The following is a 16,165-nucleotide window of genomic DNA, read 5'->3' as shown; positions in this document are numbered from 1 at the left end:
AATATTATTTTAACTGACAAGTTACATTATATACATTTATGGGGTAGAGTGTGATGTTTTGATATATGCATACAACGTGGAATGTTTGTCAAACTGATTAACATATCTGTCACCTTGCTTACCCCTCATTTTTTATGGTGAGACATTTGGAATTTACTCTTGGTTATTTTGAAAAGTAGATTACATTTTCATTGACTATAGTTACCCCATTCTGCAATAGATCTCAAAACACCTTCCTCCAATCTGAGGCTTTGTCTCTTCTGACCAACATCTCCCTGTCTCCTCCCTCCCCCGCATCTCCCCCCTCTCCAGCCCTGGTGGTCACCATTCCGTTCACTGCTAAATGCCACATGTAAATGAGCTCATTGTGGCTTTGGTCTTTCTGTGCCTGGCTTATTTCCGGCAGCCTAATATCCTTCTGGTTCAGCATACGGCTGCCTTCCCTCCTCGCCGAAGGCTGAATAGCACCCACTGTGCGATGTAATGTCTTTCCGGTTCAGCATGTGGCCGGCTTCCCTCCTCACTGAAGGCTGAATAGCACCCACTGTGCGATGTAATGTCCTTACGGTTCAGCATGTGGCTGCCTTCCCTCCTCGCTGAAGGCTGAGTAGCACCCACTGTGCGATGTAATGTCCTTACGGTTCAGCATGTGGCCGGCTTCCCTCCTCACTGAAGGCTGAATAGCACCCACTGTGCGATGTAATGTCCTTACGGTTCAGCACAGGCCGGCTTCGCCCCTCGCTGAAGGCTGAGTAGCACCCACTGTGCGATGTAATGTCCTTACGGTTCAGCACAGGCCGGCTTCGCTCCTCGCTGAAGGCTGAATAGCACCCACTGTGCGATGTAATGTCCTTACGGTTCAGCATGTGGCCGGCTTCCCTCCTCACTGAAGGCTGAATAGCACCCACTGTGCGATGTAATGTCCCTACCCAGGTTTCAGCATATGGCCGGATTACGCCTCGCTGAAGGCTGAATAGCACCCACTGTGCGATGCAATGTCCTTACGGTTCCAGCACGGGGCCGGCTTCGCCCCTCGCTGAAGGCTGAATAGCACCCACTGTGTGATGTAATGTCCTTATGGTTCAGCACAGGCCGGCTTTGCCCCTCGCTGAAGGCTGAGTAGCACCCAGTGTGCCGGGTCTGCCTGCCTTGCATCCATTCGTGGGTCTTTGGGCACTACGGTTGATTTGTCTTCCTGGCCCTCGTGGATAACGCTGCAGTGAACGTACGGATGCCGATCATCTCCTGGATTCCTGATCAATTTCAGTTCCTTTGGCCAAATACCCAGTAACAAGATAGCTGGATCATATGGTAGTTCTATTTTTAGGTTTTTGAGCAATCTCCATACCATTTTCCATAATGGCTGCGCTAATTTGCATTCCCACCAATAGCGTGCAAGGGTTTTCTTTTCTCTGCATCCTCGTCAACAAGTATTTTTCCTCTTTTTGATATAACGCATTGTAACCAGTGCGAGCAGTGTGTGGTGATGTCTCCTTGCGGGTTGTTTTTTTTTTCTTTTGTTTTTGAGATGGAGTCTTGCTCCCTCACCCAGGCTGCAGTGCAGTGACACGATCTCTGCTCACTGCAAGCTCCGCTTCCCGGGTTCAAGCTATTCTCCTGCCTCAGCCTCCTGAGTAGCTGGAATTACAGGGGCGTACCATGACACCTGGCTAATTTTTATATTTTTAGTAGAGATTGGGGTTTAGCCACGCTGGCCAGGCTGGTCTTGAACTCCTGACATCAAGTGATCTGCCTGCTGTGGCCACCAAAAGTGCTGGGATTACAGGCGTGAGCCATGGCGCCTGGCTTCCCTGTGGTTTTAGTTTGCGTTTCCCTGATGATTAGTGACGTTGGGCACCTTTTCATGGACCTGTTGGCCATTTGGGTGCCATCCTTTCAGAAGTGTGCCTTCAGAATGTAGCAGTTTGTTGGTCTTGGAGAACTTTTCTTATTTTTAACTGAAAGAATCTGTTGGCTATGGTGCAAGTCAAAGTAGGGTCAGATGAGCATATTTGTGTAGTTGATAAGTATGTGAACCCTAATATTTCTTCCGTCTGCCAGTCCTACAGCCACTAGAAGTGTCTTCGAATAAAGGCCCTGATGAGAACCTAGTTTTCTGAACGCATCCTGGGAGGATTCTTTTTATTCACACTTTCCTGAGATGTAGCACCTGTTTCCCGGAGTTGGCCTCAGATCCAGCCAGACTGAGGCCGACGCCACCTTTCCAAGGACAGAGAACTGAGGCCTGTGAGTGAGGAAAGCCACTAGTCCAGGTGAAGCCAGGTCCTGTCCTTGGGTCACCTGCGGAGGCTGTGAGGCCCACCGAGGACCCGCAGCCCTTTGCTTCAGGTGCTGTGTGCAGGGTCCATCTGTCTAGTCCCTTTCTTTGTTGGGTGTTTGTGCGTGCCTGTGGGCACGTGTGTGTGAGTGTCGTGTTGAGTGTGTGCGCATGTGTGGGCATGTGTGTGCGTGGACATGTGTGTGTGAGTGTTGAGTGTGTGCGCATCTGCATGTGTGCATGGGCATGTGTGTGTGTGTTGTGTGAGAGTGTTGAGTGTATGTGTGTGTGTGTGTGCGCGGGTGTATGTGGGCATGTGCGTGTGTTGACTCCACGGGGTTGCCTCCCACACGGGTGTGTAGGGTGAGATATGGTAAGTGCTGTTCTGAGCATGCTGGCCAGGGATGGGCAGAGCTATGCTGAGGGCTGGCGTCTGACGGGGCCGCGGGGGCACTCTGCACGTGCTGAGGAGTAGCAGGCCCAGCCTCACCTTGGCTGAATCGCAGCCACATCCTCCCAGGCCTGCTGCTCCTGTGGTTTTCAGTCTCTTCCTTATTTTTTAGGGGTCTTCTTATGTGTATGATTTTATCATTTGGGGGATTAAATCACGGGCAGACACTACCAGGGCAGGGTTTAGTGAAAGGTTGGCTCCTGGCCTGAGGTCAGCATTCCACCCACAGCCATGAGCGACTGGCCTCGCTGTTCCTCCGTCTTGTGACCGTCACGCGTGTGCTTCTGCCTCGGCCCGGTACTTTCTGGCTTGGCGGAACCGCCTTCCTGCTGCGGAAGCTGATGTCGCCCCGCCTCTGCCCCCCACCTCTTCCCCTCACCTGTGCCCCTGACCTCTGCAGAGTCGGGACATTTTTTAATGTGATGTTCAGATTCACATTAAAGTGACCGATTAGGGCTTTACTTGAGCAAGCACCGCCTGTGTGAAAAGCACCACAAGACTTCCCCGAAGTGGGTTCCATCTGTCCGCCGAGCTCCCAGCGGCCAGACCTTGGGGAGCTGCCTTGCGTGTGCTGGTTGGCCCGTTTGGCTATTGCTCCATGAAAATTCCACAGAGAGGCATTTTCACTATAGATTTAAATCTACAATAAGAAAAGTACTGAACACTTAAGAGAGACTACAGCTTTGAAATTTTAATGCTGCCTCATTTACCCAAGTGAACACACCACTCTTCAGCTCATGTTTTCCCATTATCAGGGAACGGGTGGGAAGATCCACAGCCAGGCCTCCGATCGCCGTGTAGGGTCCATAATGGGGGGGTTCACGCTGAGCCATCTGGGGAGTGAAGACGGTGACTTGCTCACTGCAGTGTGGCATTTTTAGTTGCTGGAACCCTGGCTGTTTTGGAGCTTTCAGTTTATTTTATGAATCAAATAATGGAAAACCCACACAGCTGGCACAGCTGGTGGGCGTAGAGAGAGTGACACGAGTGCCTTGGCTGCTCGCCCACCTGCCTTCAGGCAGCTGGACAGGAGTGAGGACGCGTGGGTCTGCTCAGGTCTGACCTTCCCAAACCGGAGCTGGCAGCCTGGAGCCACCTGTCCCTGGTGTCTCCAGTGGGGCTGCACAGCAGTGTCCTGTTTCAGCAAGCTTCAGTTATTTCACTGACACCAGGCTGCTCAGGGTGAGGAGAAAGTGACCCAGGTCTCCCTTCCTCTGGCCGAGGGGCCCTGCCTGGCACCCATGCCAGGTGTGTCTTTCGTGCCTTTGGTCTTTGAGTGTTTTAAAGATCAGGCACTTGGTGTTAGTGTGTTAGTAGAAGTGTTTTTTCAGGCCCTGTCTGTTCTCTACAGTAATTGTGTCGTATAATCAGTCTTACGGAATCGGAGGGAACTATAACAGCAGGCTTTTAATGCGACCCGCTGAACACCAGCCCTGCACTGAGCACTTTCCACGCCCTCTTCTAATTTATCCCTCAACAAACCTGGGAGACGGCTGTTCTTTCTCTCCCTGTTTTACACATGAGGACACTGAGGCTGTGCAAGTTCACCTGTTCAGGGTCCCACAGATACCAAGCAGCAGGGCTGGGGTTGGATCCCGGTTCTGCAGACTCGAGGGTCCGTGTGAATGCTAGAGGGAGGGCCGAAGGCTGGGCGGAGCGGGGCAGGTCGTGGGTTCTCAACTCCTCTCTCTCTGTTGCCCTCTCAGGACGCAGGGAGCCAGCAGATAGGTTTCTTGCTTGGAAGCTGCGGAGTTACTGTAGCCTTGACTAGTGACGCCTGCCATAAAGGACTTCCAAAAAGCCCAACGGGAGAGATCCCACAGTTTAAAGGTATGCCACCGAGCCTCTGAGAGCTCGCATGCCCACGTCCTTTGTCAGAAGGCGGGTGCGGGAATACGTCACCCCGCCTTGGTTTCAGTCCTCTGTGGAATGAAACGTCAGTTGCAGACCCACGACTTTTCATGCATTCACGTCCCTGATGACACAGCCGGGTTGCCGGCCCACGGGGTGATGTGAGGTAACGCGTGATGGCGGCTTGGGTGCTCTTCTGTTGATGTCTTAGATCTCATGAAATCCGGAAACACCAGAGATTCGATCTAGTTGACGTGTTTGAACGGGTACCACATGAATGGGGAGAAACTCTACAGACCTGCTTTCTGAGTAACATTTAAAAGGAACTTGTCGTTTATTTCCAAGGTTGGCCAAAGCTGCTGTGGTTTGTCACAGAGTCTAAACATCTCTCCAAACCGCCCCGAGACTGGTTCCCACACATTAAAGATGCCAATAACGACACTGCATATATTGAGGTGAGTCAGCCTCGGCCTCCTCCACTGGCCCTGAGTGCGGCCTTGGTACTAATGTGTGTTTCTGACGGTTACATGAGCGCCAAAATTCAAGGACTCGGAGAACCTCAAGAAGAAAAGCTGCTGTGACCTCTCAGCCCCACCTGCCTCACGCTTTCTGTCTCGTTTCAGTACAAGACATGTAAGGATGGCAGTGTGCTGGGTGTGACGGTGACGAGGACTGCGCTGCTGACACACTGCCAGGCCCTGACGCAGGCGTGCGGCTACACGGAAGGTGGGGTGCCAGACCCTGACTCCTTGGGACCCTGGTTCTAACCGGGACACCTGACACGAAGGCCACATCACTCCCACGAGGAGCCATAGAAATAGTGTGAAGTTTGTGCCCAGCTCCACTGACGTTAACTTATTGTTGAGTTAGGGTATCAGCTCAGCCGACCATAGCAAAATACCACAGACGGCGGCTTCAGCAGCAGATATTTATGTCCGCACAGCGCAGAGGTCTGAGGTCAGCGTGCTCTTGGGCAGTTCGCAGTGGGGGCCTCTTCCAGGCTTCTCATAGGAGGTATAAGAAGATGTGCAGTTAGGAGCCCATCCCTACGACCCCACTGAATGTGAATGACCTCCCGAAAGGTGCGCTGTCCACACACAGCCACGCTGGGGCCTGGGGCTTCAGCGTGTGGATCTGGGGAGACGCTGTTAGCGCCGTGGAGCTTCATCCCTGGGTGCACATGAGCATATCTTTAGCTGTAAAGAAAACGCCCGTGTGTCCGCCCACCCTCCCAATTGAGTCAGCGTCTCTGCAGGTCTCTGCTTCTGCGGTGAAGAGGAATTGGTGCGCGTTATGTGTTTTCCTTCCCCGGGGTGGGCTGGTATGGGAGGCAAAGAAGGGAAGTGAGTGGAGGGAACTGTGGCAACCGCGCTGAAATGGCACAGAGAGGGGAGGGTGCGACCCCGGAGATCCCCAGAGACTCCCCACATTGGTGCCCTGAGTCCTGCTGAGATCCCCTGAGACACTGTGATGTGCCCTCAGGCCCTTTGAGACTCCTTCAGAACCCCCAGAGAACCCTCATGGCCCTGAGATCCCTTGGGATGCCCTGAGGCCCCTTGAGACTCCCTCCAGAGACCCCCTGAGGCCCCCTGAGGTCCCCTTGACCAGGCTCCTGACAGGCATAGCTGCAGCGTGCACCCCTGCCTGGCGTCTCTTTCTGGAAATTGGCAAGGCCGTGGTGGCGTCTGCCGCTCCGCTGTGGAATGGAACACTTTCCTTTTTCTACTATTTTTATTCTCTCCCCATCCTCATAATCTCCCCTTTAAAAACAGCGTGTGTCTCTCGTGGGTATTCTGATGTCTGGCCGTGGAGTTTTCACACTTGGGGAAGCATTGCCTCTTGCTCCTTGCCCTAATAATGCCTCCAAGGTCCAGGGCGGTCACACTTGTGGAGGTTGGGGAGGGAATGGATATGTTCGCTCTTTACTTCACTACTTTCAAAAGGAACTTAGATTGTTTCCTTTTGGCTGTTTATTGTGAAAGCCCCCTGTCTGTTACCCTCCACACTTTAGCCTTTGGAAGGGGAGGTGAGACTGAGTCACGTGCAGGCAGCTGCTGACCTTGGCTGGCCAGGTGACTTCGGGAGAAAGCTGGGCCTGTTCACGGCCAGCGTGCTCTGTGATAGTAATCCTCATCAAGCACGAGCTTTTAGCACCTTTTTAGTGAATAGATTTCCCTCCCTGTCTTCCAGATTCCGGTGCTTCCTTTTTTTAATGCGACTCCAACCTTGGAGACTTCCAGTAGAGCTGTGTAGGCCCCTGTGTTGCCAAAAATCCACCTCCTCCTCTCTGCGCACAGGGCACGCCAGCTGCAAAGCTTCCTTTCCTGGGAGACTCATGAGGAAGTGAAAAGAGATGTTTTAAAGAAAAAGGCAGGGAGGGGAAAATATATAAAAAGAGAAGGAATGCTGCATTTTAAGGTGCGGCGTGGAGAGAACGCTGCTCACTCTTGTGTCAGGATATCTGTCTAGAAACTCCAGGGTGGCCGGCACTCAAACTGGCGTACTTGGAGTCTACAGAATTTCCACCAAGATATGGCAAAATGATATTTTTCCAAGATCTATTATTTCCCCTGATGCAATATTGGATTTTCTTTGCATTTTGGTCTGTTGCCGCCCTGTCCTAAGTAAAAATCTTCTGACTCCCTCTGTTGTGCAGCTGAAACCATTGTGAACGTGTTGGATTTCAAGAAGGACGTCGGGCTCTGGCATGGCATCCTGACAGTAAGTGAGGGCCCCCCCGGCCGCGTCTGTCCACACAGGAGTCCCTCTCCCGCCCTGTCTATCCACACAGGAGTCTCCCTCCCGCCCTGTCTGTCCACACAGGAGTCCCCTCCCCACACTGCCTGTCCACACAGGAGTTCTCCCGCCCACCCTGCCTGTCCACACAGGAGTGTGCTGGGTGTAGGAATACAAATGCCTAGATTTGCATACGTTTCACTTGTGCAAGTTGCTTCCTCCCACACTGTGAAGCAGAAAATCGTCACTGTTAGAAGACCGCTGTTGTCTACTAACGCGGTTCACGACTACACCACAAAGCCAGTTGTTTCAGCAGCCACTGGTGTGAGGGTCTTGGACACGTGGATTGAGGTTACAGCTGCGGAAAACAGCCTTCCAGGGCTCACGTGGAGATCATTATCTTTCTTCCCGCACTTTTGGCATTCAGTATCTTAGAGTAACATCAAAGGTTGGTTCGTGTGTGGGTCACTGTCCCATACATCTGGTTAGCTGGATGTTCCTGTTGTTTCTTGAGTCGGTGGGGCCTGCTGTTGTGTTACTCTGCGGGGAAAAGTAGTTTCCAGATTTGCCCTTGAGGATGGCAGTCTGTGTGTGTTGTAGGGAAACAATTGTCTCACAGTCACGAGTGCCCTGGATGACAGCGCCGGGCTTGGGCACTTCTCGTGGGGAAGTAGCCCTGTTATTTAAGGCAGGCTTGGCCCTTAAAAGCTACGTGGATCATGACTGCTTAGACGCTCCCCACATTTGTTTCATATGTGGTAATTTTCACTCATTTTTCTTTCGAATAATTTCTTATGCTGAAGCTTCTTTCCTTTTGGAGGTAGAAAATTCTAGTAGTTGTCACACAAGTGATGGGCATATGAATACAGGTTTGCCGTTTCTCTGCGAACCAGAATTCATGCGAAGAGGAGCCGGCAAGCATTTCCTAGACCAAATATCTGTGGCTCCAGAGCAGCCCGGCTGGCTTCTTTCCGTGAAACACGCGGGTGGTCTCTCAAGTCTGGATGCTGTTAGGGGACAAGATGGAGCAGTGTGGTCCCAGCAGCATTGTGTGCTGGTGCAGTGGGAGCCCCGGCTTTGGGATTGGAGGACCTGGGCTTGTGTCTCAGCCCTTCCTTTCTTAGCTTTGTGACTTGGGCATGTCACACGTGCGTCTAAGTCCCTTCTCAAATCTGAACCTCAGTTTTCCTGTCTGTGAATGGAACGACAATCCTATTTGACGTGGCTGGTGTGAGAATTATGTGGCCTAAAGTTTAAGCACCCACTCCACCTACATGTTTGACACATGTGATTCAATGATCAGGTCCTAAAGAACAGACAGCTACGTCACTGTTGCTGTTAGTCACTCTCGTTATTAGAACACCCGAGTTTCTGGCTGTGACGTTGTCCACACAGCCCTGCTTTCAAGGCCTTGTCGTGGGGCCACCTCTCTGAGGAGCTCCCGCTGGTGGTACCAGCCTGCCTGCTCTGTGCTCCGGGGTACAGCCGGCAGCCCTGGCAGGTGCGAGTCTCTCCACTGTCGCATCCAAAGCGAGGTCTCTGAGCAGACGGCAGCGGCTTTTAAGATGCTCTCACCTCCCCCAGCACAGAGTGGGGAGGGAGTCAGCAGAGCTCTGAGGAGGGAAGGCACACGTTGTCTTTCGCTTTCATCTGGAGCTTCCCAAATCGAGCTCGCGGCGGAGGGGTCTGTCCCTCTCATCTGCCCCCACCCCGTAGCCTACAAGACTGCAAGAACCCTAGCTCACCGCACAGCCCGCCAGATGGTGCCTGGTCTGACTGCTGCAGTGTGAGGCAGGTGTGTTCCTGCTGCCCCTGTAGGTGTGAGTCCCAGCCTCTGTGTGCAGCAGCGTGCAGGTACTAAGCCAGTGTTTCCTAGTTTATTTTTGTCAGAAGTCGCAATCTGCTGCAGCAAGGCCCGGCCGGAGCCAGAGTGTGAGCTTCCCCTGGCCCTGCGTTTCAGAGCAGCGTGCGGTTCTCAAGATGGGTTCTGTGAAATAAAAGTTAGCATAACACACTAGGAAGAATTAGGCTTTGAGGATACGAAAGGCTGTTGAAAATGACGATATTTCACCAAAGGTTTCATCTTAAAAAGGATTTGGACTTAAATTATTTAATTCTGTCAGGAGTAGTTGAGCGAAAGCAGTGGAGTTCAAGGGAGACCTTGGGAAGTCGCTTTCCCATGGACATGCTTTAAAGGATTACACCCAGACCCGACCGTGTCACACTCATGCAGACCAGCCATCCCCGCCATCCCCACCCTGAGGAGCCTCCAGAGTCCTGTGCGACCACTCCTCCTCCGGGCCTGTGCGGCCTGGCGCCTGCAGTGCTCCCTGAGAGCTGCTGCTCCTCCTCCTTCCCTGGGGGCCCGTGCAGCCTGGCGTCCACGGTGCTCCCTGAGAGCTGCTCCTCCTCCTCCTCTTCCTCCAGGGCCCCATGTGGCCTGATGTCCGTGGCACTTGCTGAGAGCTGCTCCTCCACCATGCCCCTCTGAACTTGCCATCCCTGCCAGCCCCACCCTAAGGAGCCTCCAGGGGCCTGTGCACATGGTGTCTGCAGCACTCTCTGAGAGCTCCCCCTGCCCCTGTGCGGCCTAGGGTCCATGCTGCTGGCTGAGAGCTGCTCCTCTGCGTGCCCGTCCATGCTCACCCTGAGTGTTCCTTTGTTGATTGCAGAGTGTCATGAACATGATGCATGTAATCAGCATCCCGTACTCGCTGATGAAGGTGAACCCTCTCTCCTGGATCCAGAAGGTCTGCCAGTACAAAGGTGGGTATCGCCAGGCGCAGTGGCTCACACCTGTAATCCCAGCACTTTAGGAGGCCAAAGCGAGTGGATCACCTGAGGTCAGGAGTTCCAGACCACCCTGGCCAATATGGAGAAACGCCGTTTCTACTAATAATACAAAAATTAGCCGGGCCTGGTGGTGCATGCCTATAATCCCAGCTACTCAGGAGGCTGAGGCAGGAGAATCGCTTGAACCCAGAAGAAGGAGATTGCAGTGAGCCAAGATCACTTAAAAAAAAAAAAAAAAATGCTGGGTGACCAGTGATTCTTCACCCTTCCCCACTACTCACAATGATCTCTCTTTTGTAATAGGGGACGATCTGACGGTGGCACATATTAACTTATTTCTATTTTTCTTTTTAGCAAAAGTGGCGTGTGTGAAATCGAGGGATATGCATTGGGCATTAGTAGCACACAGAGATCAGAGAGACATCAACCTCTCCTCTCTGCGAATGCTGATCGTGGCGGACGGCGCGAACCCCTGTAAGTGAGGGGCCGTGTGAACTCGCGAGGCAGGCAGGCTGTGGAGTCTTTTTTTTTTTTTTTTTTCTAGGTTTCATTCTTTGCAGTTTGATTTTTCTTTTTCTAATCCTTATCTTAGTAAAGAAGTTGTCTTAAAATCACCAAACAGTATCACTCACTCTGGCCGAGAGGTACGATGGCATAATAAGGGACAGGCATTTGTAGACTCCACAGCCCTGGGATTTAGAGGATGTCTTGATTCTGTAGAGAAAGTTCCTTTGCTGACCCTGTTTTTCCGGCTGTAAAACGGTGCTTAAGTCATAAACTTCCATGAGGATGAAATGAAGTAAGCCCTAAGCAGGTAATAAGGAAATACTCAATAAATATTTGACTGCTAGTACTTTATGGTGTATAATAGTTTTCTTGATCAGTAAATTAATTTGTTGTTTTAAATGTAATTTCATTATCACATCCTCTAACAAAAATACCCAGATAAAGTAAATTAGCAGCTCCACAGAATACTATAAATACACCTTGAGAAATATTTCAGCCAACTGAAACAAGAACCTGGCTAGCATGCTCTTGTGAAAAAAGTACATAAAGCTTAGAAGAAAAGTGAAATTAAAGGTTTCTGACCACATTGATGAAACATGCAACATTTATGTTTGTAAACTAAAGCAGCATAAACTCCTTTAATGCCTGATATACAAAAGCAGACTCATAAGCAGGTTTATAAACAGTTTTCACTTATAAAATTCCATAAATCCTGAGCTAATTTAATCAACAATTGTTTTTAACCTGTAACTCTACAAAACAATACATCTTGCATAAAGAAAAGTATATCTATATTTGGAGATAGTTTAGCTGATATGTTCTTGATAATTGTGCCTCTACCTCATCATTTAAAGTAATAGAGAGGAAGGTTTTCTTCATTTGGTTTAGATTTACCCCTGTCTTGGAACTTCCGTACTGAAAATAGTGGAACAAGTCTCAGAAAAGTTACTAAAGTAAGTTCATCTGTCACAAAAGGTGTCATAAATGTGGAGGTTGCATTCTTTAAATTCTTGAGTTCTGTTTGAGAATAACGACTTTCAGTGTAACATAAATAATAAATTGTATTAAATGAAATATTTTTCCATGCTGCCTAGATCCGCTTGTGCCTGAATCCCACCTTCAGAACTATTTTCTATGATGGGATTTTATAGTCAATCACAGAGCTTCAGCTGTCTGATCATTGTCCCTCTTTCACTCTAGGGTCTATTTCTTCTTGTGATGCATTTCTCAATGTCTTCCAAAGTAAAGGCCTTCGACAGGAGGTCATCTGTCCTTGTGCCAGCTCACCAGAGGCCCTCACTGTGGCCATCCGGAGGTATGGGGTCATGTCGAATTACGTAGATAACCTAGAGACAGTCCTAATTCAGCAGCAAAGGGAGATCAGGAAATCCTAACAGTCGACGCTGAGGGTGAGGGTAAAAACGGGACCTAACCTTTCAAGATGAGTGTATTTCTGTTTTTATGTGCTGGAACAGATTCTTTTGAACAGCCTAGATTCATTCATTAAAAAACATTTATCGCTCTCTGCAGTTTCATGGTAACTCCTTAATAAGCAGAAGTGTCTAGAGATGCATCGAATCACAATACCCTGTCCTTGGAATTTACTCCGATTTCCGCGTGCGTGCACCAGTCTCTGGTTTCATCTGGGGTGGGATAGAGTCTCTTTTCATCTGCCTGCTTTTCTTGCAGTGTTACTGACTTCCATGTGCTGTGGGATTTACTGGTATATTTATTTTTTCATTGTTTGTCTCTGGTGTATAGTTGATGCCTAATACATATTTTTTGAGTGAATGAAAATAAAAAAGTAGGTAAATTCAGAAACTTGCCTCCCGTACACTTTGCTCTGACAATCTCATGTCATTCACCAGAAGTAAAGCCTAAACCTCTTCCTGTGTGATAGGCACACACTTGACATTTTACGTAAGTGGAGCCATGTGTGGGTTTGGGGTTTTGTTTTCATTTTACTTGGTCGATGTAGGTGCCACTGACGGCCTAAATACGCTGTTGTAGGAGAACAGGCTCCTGCAGAGAAGCTGTGTTCCTGTGCTGGCTGTGACCGGCCCACCCGAGCTGGTCCAGAGGAAGGTGTGGCGAGAGAGAGGAGGTGTGGTGTGGGGGTCTTGGAGCAGCGTGTCCACGGCAGTACTCCCAGTGATGGGGAAGAGGAGGGCCATTCCCTTCCTGTGGGCTGAGCTCTGGAGTGCAGAGTGAGTGCAGGAGACCCGCTTGCAACAGGCTTCCCAGAGCAGTGTGTGGTGTTTAAATTATTACAGGCAAAACTGTGGAAGGGCAGGCATTGACCAGGACACAGAAATAACAAGAGCAGGACATGTCTCCCTCCCACTGTCTCTCCCGGTGGTGCACGTGGGCACGTACGTCAGGTCGGCTGTGGCCTGCTCCTGCGCAGGTGTCTGGGGGAGTGGTCTGTGGACACGGCGCACCATGGGTTACAGCAGCCCCTCTCCAGAGCCACCGTTACAGCAGCCCCTCTCCAGAGCCACCTCCCTGCTCTGGACACGGCCCACCATGGGTTACAGCAGCCCCTCTCCAGAGCCACCTCCCTGGAGCTGGCTTCAGTGGTCTTCTCTGGTGTGCGACTTTTCTGATTGGCGTGATTGGGCTCAGCAAATTGAAGGACCGAAAAGGATTAAAGGTACAATTTTCGCATTCCAGGTTGAGTTAGGAACGACAGTGTCCTGACAACTAGAAGCAGCCCCCAGTGTCCCTGTGCTGTTCTGCCTGCTCCTCCATCACTCTGTCTCATCAAGACTGTCTTTTTATGTAGTTATCATGCATATGATGCATATTTAAACTGTTCAGTGCTGATGCTGTACGAAAGAATGATCTGTATAATTGGCCATTGCACTTGGACTCCCTAATTGCCTGAGATGAATTAGGCAGCAACTCTATCTCAGTGGTGAAAATCTTTAGGAGAGAAACCAGTGCTGGTCCTTGGAACCTGTATCTTTTGTTACCCTGATGTTTAAGTCACTTTCGAATAAAGTTGATGAAAGCAGCACTCATACCTGCACTTCCACCAACACATCCCTCCCTGCATTGTTTTCTGAATGTGTGAACAGCAGGGAAACTTCCCTCTGTGCAGGGGTTTCAGTTGTGTGCCACAGAAAGGTTGGGACAGATGCGTGTTTTTGGAAAATGAGCCAGTGCCTGTGAACTCAGTGTATTCTGCCTTAAGACTTGAGGTGAATTTCCCGCGTAGCAGAGGTCAGAGGCCAGGTTATTAAGTGAAAAACGGCTTTCGTACGTTCTGTAAAGCTGTTTTAAGTGAGGTCTGGCAAGGCTTCCCTGTAGGTTTTGGCATGAGAACAAAATGAATGCCTTCTTAAATGTCGTCACGTCCAACGTGGGAGGGAGTACAGCGATCTCATTTTATTTACTCCTTATGTTTTTTAAAGAACAAAAAACAAGTGTTCGGCTGCTACATTCCCCTGTATTGTTGCAGAGAAGGGTCTGTAGAAGACGGATTATGCCTGTTTGAACGGGTTCTGGGATGGGCGTTTCCTCTATGTTGTGATCTAAGCATTTGTGTCCTGCGTGTTAACCATCTCCCAGGGACGGCCTCTTCTGCGCATTAACCATCTTCCAGGGACAGCGTCTTCCGCGCATTAACCATCTCCCAGGGACGGCCTCTTCCGCGCGTTAACCATCTCCCAGGGACAGCGTCTTCTGCGCGTTAATCATCTTCTAGGAACAGCCTCTTCTGCGTGTTAACCATCATCCAGGGACGGCCTCTTCCGTGCATTAACCATCATCCAGGGACGGCCTCTTCTGCGCGTTAACCATCTCCCAGGGACAGCCTCTTCCGCGCGTTAACCATCTTCCAGGGACAGCCCCTGCTCCTGGTAACAAAGCAGAGACTGAACTTGCAGTGCTGAGTTGCAGCTGGTTGCTTGCTTGGCTTTCAGTCCACTTAATTAAAAAAGGATAATGATTATTTGCAGTAGAATGTAGATAAAATTGCAGATGCATTTGCTTACTATTTGTAGAATTTTGGCCCTCTCTGGAATACGTATCACTTAGTGATTCTCTTCTGCAAAAAAAAAAACAAGTAGATAAATCCGAAGCTGAGGCACTCACAAGAAAGCACCCAGTGGCTGCAGGTGCCAGCAGGGCTGAGTGTGGACATCTGGGCCATGAGTCAGTCTTCCCGGCATCGAGGGCCAGGGCCTTCCAGAGCCCCAGGGTGCCCACGGCCCACTGGCTGTGGAGTATCTTAGTATCACTCTTGCAAGCAACATAGAATGTCTGTCATGCAAAACAGAGCATGTCGGAAAGTTCTGGGGCTCACGGGATCGATGGAACCTCCAGTGTCCTGCTTGATAAATAGGCAGGATGCATGGGCGCTTCCGGGAGCAGCAGCCCTAGCAATGGGAAGAAGGGGTTGGGGTTGGGTAGGGGGGCATGGCGCACAGAAGCCAGCAGCAGCTGGGGGGGGGGGGGGGGGGGGCGTGACGCTCGGGAGCCAGCAGCAGCCCTGGTGATGGGTATGTGGGAGCAGCCTGGCGCCTGGGCCGCAGGTGCTATGCCCTCCCTCAGGTTGCCCAGCGCTGGAGGCAGGTCACTGCCGGAACTTACGCTGTCGATTCTCCCCTCAGAGAAAGGCCAATCTCCAAAAAAGAATGACCAGCACTCATTGTAGGGTGGTTGAGATTCTTTAAAAACATGAGTCGGAGACTTTTAAGGGACAAGAGCTGGAGGACACGCCTGTCCTCAGGCATGTCTTTGTTCACGTCTTTATTCATGTCTGTGTTCACGTGTGTCTAGGCATGTCTGTGTTCACATGTGCCCAGGCATGTCTGTTCACGTGTCTTTATGCATGTCTGTTCATGTCTATGCATGCCTGTGTTCATGTGTGTCTTTATGCATGTCTGTGTTCATGTGTGCCTAGGCATGCCTGTGTTCATGCGTGTCTATGCATGTCTGTGTTCATGCATGTCTGGGCATGTCTTCACATTTCTAGGCATGTCTGTTCACATGTGTATGCATGTTTGTTCATGTGTGTCTTTATGCATGTCTGTTCATGTCTATGCATGTCTGTTCATGTGTGTCTTTATGCATGTCTGTGTTCATGTGTGTCTGGGCATGTCTATGTTCACGTGTCCAGGCATGTCTGTTCACATGTGTCTATGCATGTCTGTTCATGTCAATGCATGTCTGTGTTCATGTGTGCCTAGGCATGCCTGTGTTCATGTCTTTATGCATGTCCACGTGTCTTTGTGCATGTCTGTGTTCACGTGTGTCCGCGTGTCTGTTCACATGTGTCTAGGCATTCTGTGTTCACGTGTCTGTGTCTGTTCACGTGTGTATAGGCGTCTGTTCACGTGTTTATGCATGTCTGTTCATGTGCCTTTATGTATGTCTGTCATGTGTGTCTATGCATGCCTGTGTTCATGTGTCTTTATGCATGTTTGTGTGTCTTTATGCATGTCTGTGTTCACATGTGTCTACGCATGTCTGTGTTCATGTGTGTCTATGCATGTCTGTTCACGTGTGTCTTTATGCATGTCTGTGTTCACGTGTGTCTTTAT

General features: G+C 50.3%; 1 protein-coding gene across 1 annotated transcript in view; it reads left to right on the top strand.

Annotated features, from left to right (window-relative positions):
* Positions 1–16,165, top strand: part of LOC116456090 (disco-interacting protein 2 homolog C) — a 51,112-nt gene that overhangs the window by 19,918 nt on the left and 15,029 nt on the right. The window contains exons 6-12 of the mRNA XM_032150991.2: positions 4,436–4,559; positions 4,926–5,035; positions 5,204–5,306; positions 7,237–7,301; positions 9,989–10,082; positions 10,464–10,583; positions 11,817–11,931. Of these exons, the coding sequence (XP_032006882.1) occupies positions 4,436–4,559; positions 4,926–5,035; positions 5,204–5,306; positions 7,237–7,301; positions 9,989–10,082; positions 10,464–10,583; positions 11,817–11,931 (731 nt within the window). The remainder of the gene's footprint in view (positions 1–4,435; positions 4,560–4,925; positions 5,036–5,203; positions 5,307–7,236; positions 7,302–9,988; positions 10,083–10,463; positions 10,584–11,816; positions 11,932–16,165) is intronic.

The sequence above is a fragment of the Hylobates moloch genome, unplaced genomic scaffold (genome assembly GCF_009828535.3).
Source record: "Hylobates moloch isolate HMO894 unplaced genomic scaffold, HMol_V3 SCAFFOLD_2, whole genome shotgun sequence".
NCBI lineage: Eukaryota > Metazoa > Chordata > Mammalia > Primates > Hylobatidae > Hylobates > Hylobates moloch.
The sequence above is the reverse complement of the archived record's forward strand: the minus strand, read 5'-3'. Positions and strand labels throughout refer to the sequence as shown.